Source organism: Gadus macrocephalus, chromosome 9, assembly GCF_031168955.1.
Source record: "Gadus macrocephalus chromosome 9, ASM3116895v1".
Lineage (NCBI taxonomy): Eukaryota > Metazoa > Chordata > Actinopteri > Gadiformes > Gadidae > Gadus > Gadus macrocephalus.
Window position 1 is genome coordinate 492,207 of NC_082390.1, and position 18,331 is coordinate 510,537.

The 18,331-nt window shown below is 47.2% G+C and overlaps 1 protein-coding gene across 1 annotated transcript in view; it reads right to left on the reverse strand.

The window, feature by feature from the left end:
* The window catches only part of LOC132463959 (rho family-interacting cell polarization regulator 1-like), a 32,692-nt gene extending 20,741 nt beyond the window's left edge, over nt 1-11,951 (reverse strand). Inside the window, 1 exon segment of the mRNA XM_060060093.1 lies at nt 11,674-11,951. Within this exon segment, the coding sequence (XP_059916076.1) occupies nt 11,674-11,704 (31 nt within the window). The 5' untranslated portion in view covers nt 11,705-11,951.
* Nucleotides 11,952-18,331: the final 6,380 nt, after the last annotated feature.

Consider the following 18,331-nt stretch of genomic DNA (forward strand, 5'->3'; position numbering starts at 1 on the left):
CACACACACACACACACACACACACACACACACACACACACACACACACACACACACACACACACACACACACACACACACACACACACACACACACACACACACTCTAAGGACTCCTTGCGGGGAGTCCTTAGACAGGTCACACAAAGTCTACACATCCCCACATCTCTCTCTCTCTCTGTTTCCACTTCTTTTCCCTCTCCCTCTCTCACCAACTGCTCTTCTAACATTGGTTTCCTTTCTACCCCGGCCCCATCCGCGTCGCTCACAGTCCCTGGCAGCCAAGCTGCCCTCTCCTTCCTCGTCCTCGTCGGTACGTTGTGTTGGTAGAGTCCCACCGTCCCGTTAACGCGTCCACTTGTTTACCACAAAGGATTCAGACCAGGCCGTCCCCTGATGTCACCCAGGTTCTAACCACATTGATGGTATGTCTCCCCTAACCGTCCATAGGGTCCAGGGCCAGTGTGTGGCAGGTGGGCTCCACCCTGTCTATTGTGCAACCGCTCGCTGGTCACCCTAGGACCGTTCTAGAACACAAAGCCCTGCATAAAGTGAGGCACACACACACACACACACACACACACACACACACACACACACACACACACACACACACACACACACACACACACACACACACACACACACACACACACACACACACACAGTGTCACCCAGTTCCAGGTGTTGTTGTAGTTCTCTGCTAAGCCATTGTGTGGTGCAAACAGGATCGAAAAGAGTACTACACTGAGGATTACATATACGGTAGTGAGTATTACACAACTAACGTGCTATAGTGAAAATGATTCATCTGCAACCCAAGAAAAGTATGTGAGTCAATTTGGCCAAAATCCACACGTAGCAAAAGAGTATCAACCCCAGTAGCAACCTCATTCGACCATCGGAATAAGTCATTATGGGAGCTATTAGACATCCCATAGCAGCCATAAAGTGAAATAGAAAGGACATATCAAACATTGACAAGATGGAACCTAATGTGATGCATGTTAAATCAATATAATCAAATATCCTTTGCATTAAACCATCACAATTACTTGCACCCATAATCTGACATTGCAGCATTAATATAGTTCCATGGCTAGAGCTGTTACAGGACAGCAGTCCCCCGGCATGGCAACAGGCGGACAGCAGTCCCATGGCTACAGGCGGACAGCAGTCCCATGGCTACAGGCGGACAGCAGTCCCATGGCTACAGGGACAGCAGTCCCATGGCTACAGGCGGACAGCAGTCCCCTGGCTACAGGGACAGCAGTCCCCTGGCTACAGGGACAGCAGTCCCCTGGCTACAGGGACAGCAGTCCTATGGCTACAGGGACAGCAGTCCCATGGCTACAGGGACAGCAGTCCCATGGCTACAGGGACAGCAGTCCCATGGCTACAGGCGGACAGCAGTCCCATGGCTACAGGCGGACAGCAGTCCCATGGCTACAGGGACAGCAGTCCCATGGCTACAGGCGGACAGCAGTCCCATGGCTACAGGCGGACAGCAGTCCCATGGCTACAGGGACAGCAGTCCCCTGGCTACAGGGACAGCAGTCCCATGGCTACAGGCAGACAGCAGTCCCATGGCTACAGGGACAGCAGTCCCATGGCTACAGGCGGACAGCAGTCCCATGGCTACAGGCGGACAGCAGTCCCATGGCTACAGGCGGACAGCAGTCCCCTGGCTACAAGCGGACAGCAGTCCCCTGGCTACAGGGACAGCAGTCCCATGGCTACAGGGACAGCAGTCCCATGGCTACAGGGACAGCAGTCCCCTGGCTACAGGCGGACAGCAGTCCCCTGGCTACAGGCGGACAGCAGTCCCCTGGCTACAGGCGGACAGCAGTCCCCTGGCTACAGGCGGACAGCAGTCCCCTGGCTACAGGGACAGCAGTCCCATGGCTACAGGGACAGCAGTCCCATGGCTACAGGGACAGCAGTCCCATGGCTACAGGGACAGCAGTCCCCTGGCTACAGGGACAGCAGTCCTATGGCTACAGGGACAGCAGTCCCCTGGCTACAGGCGGACAGCAGTCCCCTGGCTACAGGCGGACAGCAGTCCCCTGGCTACAGGCGGACATCAGTCCCCTGGCTACAGGCGGACAGCAGTCCCCTGGCTACAGGGACAGCAGTCCCATGGCTACAGGGACAGCAGTCCCATGGCTACAGGGACAGCAGTCCCATGGCTACAGGGACAGCAGTCCCCTGGCTACAGGGACAGCAGTCCTATGGCTACAGGGACAGCAGTCCCATGGCTACAGGCGGACAGCAGTCCCATGGCTACAGGGACAGCAGTCCCATGGCTACAGGGACAGCAGTCCCCTGGCTACAGGGACAGCAGTCCCATGGCTACAGGGACAGCAGTCCCATGGCTACAGGGACAGCAGTCCCATGGCTACAGGGACAGCAGTCCCATGGCTACAGGGACAGCAGTCCCATGGCTACAGGGACAGCAGTCCCATGGCTACAGGCGGACAGCAGTCCCATGGCTACAGGCGGACAGCAGTCCTATGGCTACAGGGACAGCAGTCCCATGGCTACAGGCGGACAGCAGTCCCATGGCTACAGGCGGACAGCAGTCCTATGGCTACAGGCGGACCTCTTGATGAAATAAGGCCCCTCGGCACGGCACTCCAACATGTATGCATGTCTTCAATGTACTATATTACTGTACTTCATTGACACAATGGTATAACACTGAGTACTAAGGCCTTGTACAGAATATACACTGTACTACACAATGTCAAGATAATAAATCTTTGTGTTTGTTGGTTGTGCGTTGCATACCATTTGTGTTTATATAATATAATCCTTTACAGGATATAAGAGCATCAGGGCCCGTCCCTCTACCAGCGCTGGCCTGAGGATGAGGAAGTGGGGAAGGGGGCCGGGCCAGGAAGAGCCCCCTTCAGCCTACGGCCCCACACCTCAGAGCCAAAGATAGCCTCGACTTCACTGTAAAACTCTAGTTTCATTCTACCAAGTTATACCGCTGTCACTATCTATGATGCATCAAACAGCCAAGAATAAGTACCTATTTTTTTTACCATAAAAGACTTTATATTAAAGAAAACATTAGCGATAGGTAGGGTAATCAAGTATGCAATGGCGGTAAATGCTCTTCAGGAGAGATTTTGAAAAGCGTTGACTTCTACACAATATGTCAAGTTATTATTTTATTAATAAAAAGTAATTCAGTAATTTTGTTTTAATAATATTCATACTAAGAGTTTTAATAATCTGTTAATTGATGGATATGGTAAAATTACTTAATGACATCAAAGCCTTAAAATGAGCTCAAAACCAGGATCATTAAGAAACCACTTTCCCAATGATTCAGATTGGCGAAACTTTATCGCATTAGTTTCAACTTGCAGCTGCATAGTGGAACTCCTACACACACACACACACACACACACACACACACACACAAATAAACACACTTGATTTACTTTGCTATTCTCCCCGCACTGCTAAACTGGTTACAGCAGATGTAAGCAAAAGCTGAAAAATATAAATACCTCCATATCCAGTGTACATGGTCTGTCCGGACACTGACAAGTCCACAGCGCAACAACAACACCGATGACTTGTTTAGGTCCCTCTTCACAGAGGATGTTAGCCGGGCAGAGGGACACGAGGAATTCTGGGAAATCAGCCGTTTCTCCCAAGACTCGGTGTAGTTTACTTTGCGTCTCTGTGGCGCACCACTTCCTCTCTCTCTCTCTCGTGCCCACTCCCTCTCAGTTCCTTGTCCTGCGGTCGTGAAGATCTGTCCTCCCTCCTCGTTCCTCTTCCACACTTCCTTTGCAACGACCTCACTTGTTTATTTGTGAGGGCCGTCTATGACCACTAGCCTGCCTCTCTCTCTCTCTCTCTCTCTCTCTCTCTCTCTCTCTCTCTCTCTCTCTCTCTCTCTCTCCCTCTCTCTCCCTCTCTGTCTCCCCCTCTGTCTCTCTGTCTCCCCCTCTGTCTCCCTCTCTGTCTCCCCCTCTGTCTCCCTCTCTGTCTCCCTGTCTCCCCCTCTGTCTCCCCCTCTGTCTCTCTGTCTCCCCCTCTGTCTCTCTGTCTCCCCCTCTGTCTCCCTCTCTGTCTCCCTGTCTCCCCCTCTGTCTAGGACCTACAGGCTGAGCGAGAGGAAATGAGGAGAAGGAGGACGGAGGGCCTGAAGGAGAGGAGGAGGAGGAGGAGGAGGAGGAGGAGGAGGAGGAGGAGGAGGAGGAGGAGGAGGAGGAGGAGGAGGAGGAGGAGGATATGAAGGCCTAACCCACCCCCCCACCCGCCGCCCCCCTTCCTCTTCTCTCCTCTTCCTCGCTGACATCACGGCCCTTTCCTGCCCCTCCCTCACTCAAGGCCCCCCCTGCAACACACACACACACACACACACACACACACACACACACACACACACACACACACACACACACACACACACACACACACACACACACACACACACACACACACACACACACACACACACACACACACACACACACACTGGATAGGCTAGGTCAGTAGGTTGTACTTCAAAAGACTTGGCAAGAGCATGGGGATTTGAAGAACAATTCCTTTTAATTTAGCTATTAGTTCAGAGGAGCAATGTGGAATGATTGTTGAGACGCCAAATAATGAGTAAGCAGCGCCATGGAGACAGAGACAGACAGAGAGAGACAGGGGCGGTTGGAGACTAGAGAATATTTCTAAAGGGAAAGGGAATTAGAAGGAGACAGGACAGGAAATAAAACCGTTTCAAGTAAAACAAACTAAGACAATGGGCCCCAACCGTGCTCCCGCTGGGTTTCCTACTTTTCCAGTTAAGTTTAACAGTTTCTTTTATGTCTTGTTATGTCTCCTCCCTTTCTGTCTGGCCTATTTAGTAGAAAACACCAACTTATTTGAATACATGCAATCCCCTTTTTAATCCTTACTGTGAACAGACCAGTATACCCGTAGAACTGGTAATCTTCAGCAAGTGAAAGATGAAGGGCACTGGTAAAATACAAGCTGTGGTATGGCATGTGTGGAATGCAGGTAAGGAGTTTCCCTGGCTTTGATATGCTACCAAGAAATGTCCAAATGCTTTGATATACGAATGTAATAGAATGCCAACTATGTAAGAAGATCCAATTCCTCAGTGGAAAGCGTGTCTCATCACCAGCATAGGATGTACAAAAGGACAGAATGCCTATCTCAGTGCAGGATGAGTGCTATCATAGAGTTTATGGTCTTTCTGGAGTAAGTGAAGGCGTAAAGGATCGCAAGGGGCTGAGCAGAGGGTGGAACTACTGCATTCTTCCTTATACTTTACATAGATAGGCTGGGAGGTAGACAGCGGGGGATGGGAGTCGTAGATGTATTAATAAAATGGACATCATTGTAGTCAGGTGGGTATGCAAAAAAGCCTTAAATGAATCAACATACATCTATACTAAAACGATTTACAGTTCCAGAGGTGTAGCTCCTTTTAAAAGGTGTAAAGAGAGTCTAACGTCTTTTCATCGTATTTGACAGACAAGTCTCTTTTAGATTACAAATGTCTTTAAGACAGACATGGCAAATTAGGTGTTAGTTATAAAACAGATGTAAAACAGTATTACAATGTTATGTTATTAAATGAAAAATACCCAAAGTGACTCGAAGTTTTTTTGGGCTCCTCGGCATTGCAACAGTTAAAAAATAACAATAAAAAAATCGATATGATAATAAAATAATGTATGTATATATGTCGTGTAAAGTTGTAACCCATGCAAGCCTTGTATCATTTCCTGGGCTAGCCTCGTTCTTTGGGCAAAGAGGTTACAAACGTAACGTTTTTCTTTACGTTAATATCGAAAACTGAAAGTGGCAAAAACGTTCCTCGTAGATTAAATCCATTTGGCATATGATTGAACACCCTGATGTAATCAACATGAGGAGTACAAGAAGGCCTAAAGGGCCCGCCGCCATCACACACGTTTGTGAAATTCATCCAATGAATTGTGTGCGTGTGAAAGGGAAGACTACATCTCCCATGTAGCTGCAATGAGCTTAAGTCTATGTTGTCACTCAGTTTGAATGGATTAGGCAAAGGGAAATCTAAACAGGATTTATGCGAAGAACAAAATCAAAAGCAATGCAAGATCGACCCACGCACGGGGAGACGCCCTGAGAAAGCCCCCGAGGCTGAGAGGAGCCGAGGGAGCCTGGAGGAGGGTGTGATGTGAGTACCGGCTCTGATCCCTTCAGCCAGCGCTGGGAGAGCAGGGACACCAGTCTGTCTCCTCCTGAACAGGCCACCTCTGGGGGGCAGGCCTGCACAGCACACCATGGATATATAGTATATATATCCATGGTGTGGATATTCTCACTTTCATAGATATTATGATAGTGACTATCGATATGTTGTCATTTCATAGATATTAGGATTGTGATATGTTTGGCAATATACCATTCCAATCTACCTCTACGTTTAAAGATACTTAAAACTCCAGAAGTAGTGGGTGTGTGTTATAGGAAAGTTGCTTTACCATTCTAACCCGATTGTATTCCTTTACGGCGTGGAGTTTAACTTTTTTGGCTTTAATCATCTAAGGAAGTGACCCTTTTATACCATTATTGCCTGCATGACGGTTTTAAAGGCCAACCCAACAGGCCTTCCTCTACTGGGCTCCTCAACGCTCAAACCCCTCCTCTGCTCGTATGCAGCGCCGCTCTGCAGCTCCTGCTCGCAGCGCTTTTGTGTGAATAGCTGCAGCTGATAGCACCAATCATGTCCTGTTATCTGTGGAGACCAGGGACAGGACAGAATGGCAGCTTTCATTGGAAACAAGGACCACCGCATGGAGCAGCACAAAGGACTGGCTTTATCTGTCTGGGACACAAAAATGTGTGAATAATACAAAACTTGTCCTGCACCAATCCGTTCCTGCACAGTCACTCATTTACATTTGTCTTGAAACCCTGATGTCTTGCTCTGGCTGGGATTAGAACCCATGAACTCCTGCCTACAGATTAGTAAACAAATTCTAGGGCTAAATGTACTAAATACCCTCCTACACAAACACACTGGTTTCCCTACACATTATATGGTTGCATAATGTGCAGGAAACATTATACATATTGCACAGTAATATAAAATTTAGGGAACTGTTGGAAGCAGTAAAACAAAACCAACTTGGTCTAGAAGGGTTGAAAGAGAAACTTGTGTTTTACAAGTAGATTCCAACAATATACTATATATATATTATTCTTTCTAGGTTCAATACACAGCTCTTGCGACACTATTTGCATATATTCCCTTAAAGGGAACAAAGTACAGAGACAAGACACCATGCACACACACAGACACACAGAAACTGATACAGCATCAATCAACAACTTCCGTTTTCCGCCTTAAAACTTCAAAGTGGTTGCCTTCCCATCGGGCCTCCCTGCAGGGGTGAGTGCCCTCTCTTTGCCTCTTCAGTCCAAAGGGAGCGTCATGGTTGGACAATTTTCAAAAGTTCAAGATTGATGAGGCCCTTAAAAAGTGCGAGAAAAAATGCCAGTACAGGTTCGTCTTGGCTGATTCATAAAAAAGGTCCATTAAGGATGAATCCATTTTACAACTCTGTAGAATCAAAGTCCAACACTGTCAGCAAATATCTGGGTTCAACGCAAATCTCTACCCTGCTACGGTTATCGTTCCCCTTTCCTCCCGTAGTCGCTTAGCTCCCTGTCTCCTCTGCTCAGCACCCAGTCCTCTACACAGTAGTAGTATTTTCATCGTGTATACAATCTTCTTGTACCTGCTCTCTACTAACATTGAGTATCTTAGGCCCTCTCAATCATTCCCACCCCCACATCCTCCTACACTCACACACAAAAATAAGTGGTTGGATACAAACATGCAGAATAAAAGAGGAATCTCATAATAGCAAAATCCATGAAACTTTTAGCAGTTAGAATGCCTGAGCAGACTGGCAGACTTCGTACTGGGCAGTGAATAAGAGTTGAATACCTCTTTAGGCTTATCTGGAGCATTCTAAAACACATCACTCACAGATTACCTATATGGCTAATATGGTTCCTTTGATTTGTGAAGGTTAGTTTTCATATGCCCATGCTACAATTCAACAATAATGTGTAATATTCATTGTGCCTTGGAAAACTGCTTTGATCCCTGGCACAGCTGTCCAACTCACAAAAACAGTCAAGCACTCAGTGTAGCTGAAACGCCGTTGAATTCCTCGCAACCTTTAGCTGTATTCTGATTCCTGCCACCACTGTTGCACAGTTCACCACAGGCGACATGCTTCAACACAAACATCAGTGAGGGCAGAGGACTCCCAAATCCTTAATCAAGGATCTGAATTGATCAACTTTCTCCCATTTTTCCAGCCCAACCCCAGGCACAGCAGTGATCGAGTTAGTCGAAAACTGAGTCCCACATTAGGCAGACTTTTATTGGCGCAGCCATGTTTTTGCACACACACACACACACACACACACACACACACACACACACACACACACACACACACACACACACACACACACACACACACACACACACACACACACACACACACACACACACACACACACACACACACACACACCCCCCCCTATGGCGGGCTGCAGGGAGCAGGTAGGTTCTCGGGACATGCGTGTAGACGCTGCCAGCGGGAGGAGGACGATGCGTTGTTTTCACTGAGTGGATTAAGGAGCCCCAGACATATGGAGGACTGGAGTAGCTGCCAGCCAGCAGGAACTCACTCCCCTGGCCCAGTGGGTCACGCAGCGCTGCAGCCTGCAGGCAATCTAACTGATGACACCTGACGGTACGGTCCGCCTACGGTACATTCTGGACTCATATTGTCCTTTTTATTATTGGATTCCTCGTTGTATTCTGTTTCGTAATGGACAACAATACAGGACCGGGTTATACATGATGTTCAGGGTGACGGTACAAAGGTGTAGAGGGGTGTGTGTGTGTGTGTGTGTGTGTGTGTGTGTGTGTGTGTGTGTGGATTTGACCCCTGCTTCCTAGGGTAATCTCCAGCTGGCCAATAAGCAGCTTAACTGTCACTTGAGCACCACTAGCTTAGTTAGCTAGTGTAGGCTAATGGCTTTCAGATGTGTCTGAAGTGTCTCCAATACATACAACATAATAATAACATAATAATAATACAGTTCATACACATAGAACACGTTATTAACCACCTACAGTAATGAATAGTAATAACCAACAATAAAAACCTTTTGATCTCGCCCTGATGATATTCTTCCATGAATTAACCAAGTTAATGTACATACGAGACACATAACCTTCTCAGTACAAATAGAAAAAGTGTTTTTTAGACTTTTGTTTTTGCTAAATGTCAAAATAAATATCCCTTCATTAGTCAGTGAGATTAAATAAATACAAGAGGATTCTTGTGTCCTTAGCCCAAAGCCCACGAATGTGTCGGGTGAGATGCTTGTTTTACAATTCTCACGTCCGAAATAGATTTGAATCAGAGGAAGCCAGCGATAAAATACAGCCTCTGCTACAGCCATGTTTCATGTGCTCCTTTAAAACAACATGATTTCTTTTTGGGATCGACCTTCGAATATGAACCGGAATACACGGCGTCTGTACTTTGGGCTGAAGAGAGTAGTCTGGGAGCATCAATGATTATTGTCTTTGAGGCTAAAATAAGTTCTTGAGGGACAACAGCATCACTAATGCGTCATGTGAGTGTCAAGTCCCAGCATGGTGCACACACACACACACACACACACACACACACACACACACACACACACACACACACACACACACACACACACACACACACACACACACACACACACACACACACACACACACACGTGTCATCACCTAGCCATGACAACAGCCCTAATCCATGAGAGCCTTAATCAGTGAAATGCAGCTGGACATTGGACATAACTCATCTAATACCCGCTCCTCGGCCTCACACCAAAGACTCCACACTGTCATGTGTGGAGAATCTGTGAACATGACAACACTATAATTTGTGAGAGCCGGAAGCAGTCTATTTGGAGAAGAAACAAACAGGTCTTTATTTCTGACCATAATAATGTAGTCTAGTAAGCGATATCTTGGGTAAAACGGGTCCGTGATATTTACAGACTAGAGCAATATACTAATATTTAAAGAGACATGACAGCAGTACTATCTTAAGCACCAGCTCCCATCCACCGCTTTAGATTGTCGTTCTGGGACCTTGCTAAATAAGGTTTGGTCCATGGTGATGGATCTCATTAAAAGTCCAGTCTATTTCTGACTGCTGCATTTTAGTCTATCTCCTTGGGTCTGCGTATGATTCTAATAATTCTGGAGGAAATATTAATTAGATCTTGTGACCCATTTTTCGGACCCAAGTTAAACAAATTATGAAAAGGGAGATTTGCGGAGCAGAAACTGGGCTGAGACAGACGTGGTGTAACGGAGGATTAGCAGAAACACCTCCAGCTCCTCCCAGTCCTCTCGCCGTCTGGTTTATCTACATGCCTTTGAGATGTTTAGGTTAGGGTGGAAAGAGTCATCTAGAGCCATTACAACATAGATGTTTAAGTTAAGGACTTACATTTGAGATGTTTAGGATGAGATGCAAGCCTTAAGCCTCACAATGACATTCTGACCTTATATACTATCAGGCCAGACATTGGTGTGTAAGCCATGGTGGGAGGGATGACCGGTGCAGGCCCGATTGGACATAAACTGCTGTTATTAAAGACACATGATTTGGTATGTTACATTCTTAAACAAATGTTTTTTGCTACTCGATGTTAAACACTTTTTAAGACTAGGTTTGACATCTCCTTTTACCTTTTATGGCGTGCATATTGGGGGAAATGTTTGAGGTGTCCCTTAAGTTGCATCAAAATTATCTTTAAGCCCAAAGCATGAACTGTACATTTACTGAATTCTGAAGACGAATAGGACAACTGGTTATTTCAGACATAAGGGCACAGGGTTCTCCCCAAGGCTGTGGGTATTGGGGATCGACAGAGTTACTGTACTATCCTGCCCTCTTAAATGTAAATCAGGGACACATGTGCGCACAAAAAGGTGACACACACACACACACACACACACACACACACACACACACACACACACACACACACACACACACACACACACACACACACACACACACACACACACACACACACACACACACACACACACAGGTACAAGGACAGACAGAGAAAGAGGGCGACACAGATGTTGAATTCGAGTATAGTAATCTGTTAACTGGACTCTCACTGGAGTTGTAGCTTCATATTCCAGACCTCACAGTTGCTGTGTGTTTAGAATTGTAAACACATTTAGCACCAGGTAACGGTTTGAGCCCTTCCCTGGTTTGCAATCATAAATAATCAGTAAAAAATAAGAGGCAGTGTGGTTGGTGATAAAACCAGCGCTCTCCCCCCCCCCCCCCCTCCTGTGCTGACATAAATAGATGAGTTAATGAACACGACTGAGTGAAGACTGCTCTGACTGCAACGATAGGACAGACATTTCCCACTGCCATGCTAGGCCTGTTGCCAACCACACAGACCACTGCTCTAAACACGTTTCCAACCACCATGGGAAGAGAAGAGCACTAGGCTAGGCATGGAGGACATACACACATACCAACGCCTGCTGCGGAGGAGTACAATGCTATTTACCTGGATCCTGGAGGACGGGGAACAGAAACATGTTGAGCTTGAGCAGTGGCAGTCGTCCTCGTTGGGGGAGACCAGTGCGGGTTTAACTTGCACTGCTAAGCATTTTGTACTTTGTCCCGTTAGGCCACTTCTGTTTGTGTTTGGACAGAGCTTACCTGTGCAACCAGTCTCCACACACACACACTTTGTTTACCTGGAAGCAAGAGGAGGCCAGCGACAGTGTGTGTGTGTGTGTGTGTGTGTGTGTGTGTGTGTGTGTGTGTGTGTGTGTGTGTGTGTGTGTGTGTGTGTGTGTGTGTGTGTGTGTGTGTGTGTGTGTGTGTGTGTGTGTGTGTGTGTGTGTGTGTGTTCCAGTGCAGCCATACTAATAACAGCTCTCTGTCGTAAACACACCAAATCTCAAGTCATGTCACGGTCCAAACTAGTCGTCTTCCTGCCTTGTTAATAACTGTGATTGAACCGGACCATTTGCTGGTGTGTTACTGGCTACCATTACGACTGCTCTCTTCACTCACTGCTTCTTACATCCATTATGAAGCCAAGCAGCACGTTGGTTGGCACCGAGCATCGATGAACATGGTCAAGATAGGGGAGAGGATATTGGTTTTGTGTAAAAATAAATACAAATGTTTTGGTCTTGAAGGAGGAGGTTGTTGAGATCACATTTAACTATTTCGCAAAGTAATGTGTTTGTCAATGTTACAAACCCATCTCCAGACAGACGGTTAACGAGAACAGCATACGAGTGCAGTTTAACACTAAATGTCCACAGGTGTGTCAAATTGTGTTCAAATGTGTTGTGTGGGGAGAGACAGGCTCCATCATCTTGGAGGAGGTATATATATTAGTATTCATGCAGTGAGATCTATGACGGTATGCATATGTTTTCGACACTGTCGAAGGCCCCACTGTCTGGTACAACTTAATATCATAGGGGTATCCCTGAAGTAAACTGAGCATAGCAATGAGTAGGTTGGAGTAGCCTGTTTAACATAGATTAAAAACATCCCAAGCACCCTAAAGCCAAGCTCCTCAACTCTCCTTATGGCCTTGTAAACTGTGTGTGTGTGTGTGTGTGTGTGTGTGTGTGTGTGTGTGTGTGTGTCGTTTTTTAGAGGAAGTGCAGTCAACAACAGGAAGTGATTAACTTCAGAGAGAGCACGCGGCTTGTTGTGGTATGTATGGGGAGCGATACCTTTACACACACACACACACACACACACACACACACACACACACACACACACACACACACACACACACACACACACACACACACACACACACACACACACACACACACACACACACACACACACACACACACACACACACACATAAAACAAATAAAGATAACCTTCTACAATAATCCTGTGTCCAGTCCCCTGCAGGCATCGGACACAAATTGAATGTTTTCTCGTGGGCCGACGGCTGCGGTAGACCCGCTCCGGGGGAATGGGTGGAATCGATAGACGAGAGTCCAGAAGCGATGGTGGAGCTGGGTGGGAATGGGGAAGCTGTCTCCGTGAGACGCCCGCGCCCACCTGATCATTAGCTGAATTAACTCCTCTGACAGAGCACTCTGCTCCCATCTGCTCAGCCCTGAGCAGGCACAAAGCAGCTACTGTTCACACGCAGACCTGCTGTGTGTGTCTGTTTGTGTGTGTTTGTGTCTGTGTGTGTGTCACCTGCGTATTTGTGCATGTGGGTTTGCATGCATGTGTTTGTGAGGGTACCTGTCTTCCCACACTCGGATGCAGGACAGGTTAAAAAGGAACTATTGTTGTACGAGTTGTGTGTTTGTGTGTGTGCGCGTGTTCAACCGTATCGAATGTTGGTTTGTGTGAGTGAGTGAGTAATTGAGTCACATAACACACACTTTGTTTTCAAGCAATGTCAGAAATGCTGTCAATCTTTGTTGTTCTGCAAGACCCACTCAGAACTGTTACCAGTCCGAATGGATATAGCAACCGGACGCTGTTCTGTTAACCAGCTGAAGCCAACCTACGCTTTCATTTATAGGCAACGACCTCCGGAAGAACCACACCTCTTCCCCACAGCTTCGATTAAAATGGAAAAGCGTCAAACACACACATGCGCGCGCGCACACACACACACACACACACACACACACACACACACACACACACACACACACACACACACACACACACACACACACACACACACACACACACACACACACACACACACACACACACACACACACACACACACACACACACACGAGACTGGACGAGGTCTACGAGGCCCTGAAGAAAGGCCTACAGTAAGACAGACAGACAGACAGACAGACAGACACCAGAGCGACAGACAGACAGACAGACAGACAGACAGACAGACAGACAGACAGACAGACACCAGAGAGACAGACAGACAGACACCAGAGAGACAGACAGACAGACAGACAGACACCAGAGAGACAGACAGACAGACACACACACACACACACCAGTTAATGTTCAGAGTGCCACGTGCTGCCAGTGGTGTCCCAACTTCTGAAAATGTTTGATCTGGGCAAAGCCTGGCTAGGAACAGCCAGGGGTTTTGGGACTGGTGTCCAGAGGTCCACTGAAAGGAGCCGGCTCTCAGCCCATTAGAGCAACCCATTGAGTCATGGTGAAGCAGGACTTATAAATAGAGATCTGCCGGAGAGGGTGGAGGTATATAGAGAAGGATTCTGGGGCGTGGAGTAGGTAATTTCCTCTGCACAGAGAATACACGGTAATAATGTCCAGTCATATTCCGTGAAGAATGTAGCAAAGTTCAGCTTCCTTTGGGCCCGAGACGCACCGGATGGGTTTGGCCCATGAGACAAAAGACAGATGGAGAGATAGCGCCTGCATCACGGCTCTGTTGGGACTTGCTACCGTTTTCTAAAAGTCTGTCAACTGGACCTCTCAAATGTATGACTCAAGTCCAGCGTCTATTGCTAATATACAGTAGGCCTACATGAGTGTTTTGCTCTGACGTGCGTGATTAGAAAGAGTCAGAATCACTGACTGCACGGGCCTGCCCTGCACTGTACACACATACACCCTTTATGAGGAGATAGCCATGTGTGCGTTCTCCCACACACGCAAGCGCGCACACACACAAACACAGGTAGGCCAACACACACACGCGACAAATAGTGTTATTTCAAGAAAAAGCATCTTGACCTAAATTAAAACATTATTTCGCCCCTTTTTGGTGAATTTATCCCAACAACTTTTTTAGGCAGCCACGATTATTTTCCACAGGGTGATTTTTCTACATTGTAAATTAGCCCACATCACAAATCCTTATAGCCTAGATAGTCTCACATGTAAAGCGAACTTGAACGTGCTAGAAACAGGTGATGACAAATATATTCAACCAACATACATGATTGCTGCGGTGAGGTTGTCCTCTCTCCCTCGTTGTCACTTCAGATGAAAACTCTTGGTCAGAACGGTGCAGCAAAGTCTCTACGTGTCCCGCGGGCTCATCGGTGCTGCAGCTCAGCGCACGGATCCGTAATCCGTATCCATCTGTTACTGGCGTCGTCGAAGAATATTCTTAGAAATAAGTAGATCCCCAAATGTGGTCACCGGGCTACAGAATTCCTGGTCTGTGTGAGGTGTGTGTCACAGTGTGTTTCGGTGCGTCTCTTCTGTCAACCGAGGAGTAGCGCACACCCCCTCCCAATTGCAATCCTTATCTCCAAAGCTGCAATGGAGACTGGAGGAGAGACCTAGGAATAAGCCGTCCTCAGTTCTTCTGGAACCGCCGTAGCCTACCTATCTAAAGAGAGGTTTCGGTACTGCGATAATGTCGCTATACTGGCGCGCTAAATATTTGGGGTGTCAAAAGGCGCTTGTGGGCAAAAGGTTGCAGCTGACTAATTGGAAGTCCTGAGATTCCGGACGCTGCTTCACTCAAAGTCCGACGGATTGTGTCCGGTCCGAGCCGGTGCAAGACGTCCTTCCAAGACACATAATCTGAAATGCGACCCTTGTTCAGCAAATCACTAAACAAAGCAGTGTCGTCTCGTTGCGCAAAACTCCTGACGATGAATGAATAACCCGCCGACTCACTCCGACTCTCTGATTATCCCTCTTTCACTCTCCGACTCTCCCTCTCTTTATCTCTGGTTCTTTCTCCGGGAGGGTGTTCGCATTTAGATGGGGTTGGGTAGGGGGATGGGCGGTCGGCGGCAAGTGGTTCAGCGGGTAAAGTGGTGGCTCATTATCATACAACGTTTTAATAACATTGAACGGGTCACACGGAAACAATTGGATGGATGGAGATGATGCGTGGTTGTCTGACGTTGGGTGAAGATAGATCATGGAGGGTTGATTATAGACTCAAGCTCGGGCCGGAGCACTTTTTTATTTTATTTTTTACACAAACTATAAACAACAGCCTGTTGAATGGCTGCCCCCCATGTTATCCTCCCCCCCCCCCCCCCCCCTCCACACACACACACACACACACACACACACACACACACACACACACACACACACACACACACACACACACACACACACACACACACACACACACACACACACACACACTTTCTCTTGCGCACCGTTGTCAGGGTAAGTGTGTGTGACACCGCCTATGCCAGACCACGCTAAGATGAATAGCCGGTTACCCAGGCAACCCTGGCTGGGTGATGTCATGCAATGAATGGGGAGGGACAAGTGTGTGAGGCCGCCTGCCCACCTCAAGTTGGACCACTAGTGTGTGTGTGTGTGTGTGTGTGTGTGTGTGTGTGTGTGTGTGTGTGTGTGTGTGTGTGTGTGTGTGTGTGTGTGTGTGTGTGTGTGTGTGTGTGTGTGTGTGTGTTTACTAAAGTAAAATGTGTTGTAAAGCCTTGTGCTAACCAGTGCTGATTGTAACAATCAATCAAAGCAGACAAATCAAAATGACGTACACACAGGGTTTATATACGCTGTGGTGCGTTCAGTGGCACTCATTCATATGGGCACAGTATCCATCTACACAGCCGACAACAGGCTTATTGTAATGTCACTGCTCCCGACATTATGCAACCGGCTGCAGTGTAGTGAGGCACCCACGGACTGCATGCACCAGAGCTGGACTCACACTAATCTGGCTTCAGGAATGTACACACACAAGGACCCTCCATCAGGTACTGGGCCGGTACGGGGGGGGGGGGAGAGTGAGTGAAGGAGTGAGTGAAGGAGTGAGTGAGTGAAGGAGTGAGTGAAGGAGTGAGTGAAGGAGTGAGTGAAGGAGTGAGTGAGTGAGTGAGTGAGTGAGTGAGTGAGTGAGTGAGTGACCTTTTTATAGTCCAATAAGTGAATTGAAATATTAATGCAGTTGGTTTCAACTTAAAGTTAAATTGTAAGCTGATAGGAGTCACATTGTACAAATTCATGGCACACTACCACAATAAAATAACCATGCAGTGTGTAATTGTGTGTTTTTGTGTTTGTGTGTGCGGGTACCCATTGATGAACTCCTTTGATTAAGGCATTGTGCGCAAACATCCATTCAGAAAGTTCTCTGAATGTCCGCACAGTGAGTGGATTCAGCGGGTGTATGAAGTACAGGACGTGGGTCAGGGACTACAGACATGACAAAGTGTTGAGTCAGCCAGTTAGATCGGCATCACTACAGACGGATACGGGTCTGTTTTGTTTAATATCTGTGTACATACAAGCTGAAATAATTGGAGGATAAAACTTTAATATTCATATAATAAACATACAATCCATGACTCATGAACGACAGCCTCCCCCCTCCCCTACCATCATGGATTCAGGATTTTAGTCATGTGACCCAAACAGGCAACTCAACGCGAGTTTCGTTCCAGAAACCTCCCAGTGATTAATGCTGTTTGATAAGGTCGGACATTTATAGGAAGAAATAAGATGTCTGCAGCAATTGATTATGCAATGAACACAATAAAACATGTAAAAGGGAAGGCGGGAGGTCACGACTGGGAAAACAATCAGCAGAAGAAATGAAAGGAGGTGAACTAGGACAGGAAGTGAGGAAATACCAATTCTCAAGGGAGGTCAAGTGATCTACCAGGCAGTCTATGTCACAGATCCCATTTCCCTTCACCATCTCCTGCTCTCTCCTGCTCTCTCCATCTCTTCTTAAAGCCCATATTCAGAGGGCATTAACCATTTCTAGTAAATAAAGGTTGAGAAGGGATACGTGATGGGAATGGCCAAGAGTGCATTAGGACAGGGTGCTAAGCCACTGCACGGCAATGAGAACAAGCGCCAGTAAACTGAAATCTTAATAACAAGGCAACTACATTTCAGGAAGGAGACAGAGACAGCGTGAGCCAGAGGCCGAACAGGGGCTTCAGGAAGGAAGAGCGCTAACGGAATAGAAGTGCTGATGGAAAGAGATATTAGGAAAGAGGTTCTTCACCTTGTTTGGGAAACATCAGGAGCTAGCGCACGTCTAGCTCGCGCCCATCAGAAGAAGCGGGCCAGGAAGGCGGTGCCAGACCTTACAGTAAGAGATCCAGAGAGAGTGAACCCAGAGGTTGACCGCAGCCTACTTTGTGATACCGTTCAAGAGTCAGGGAACACTGATCCACATATTCAGATCAGATAAGGAATGGGTTATATGAATCTTTACTGGAACCTGCCGGGTGGGTGGGAAATAAGTCCGACAAGAA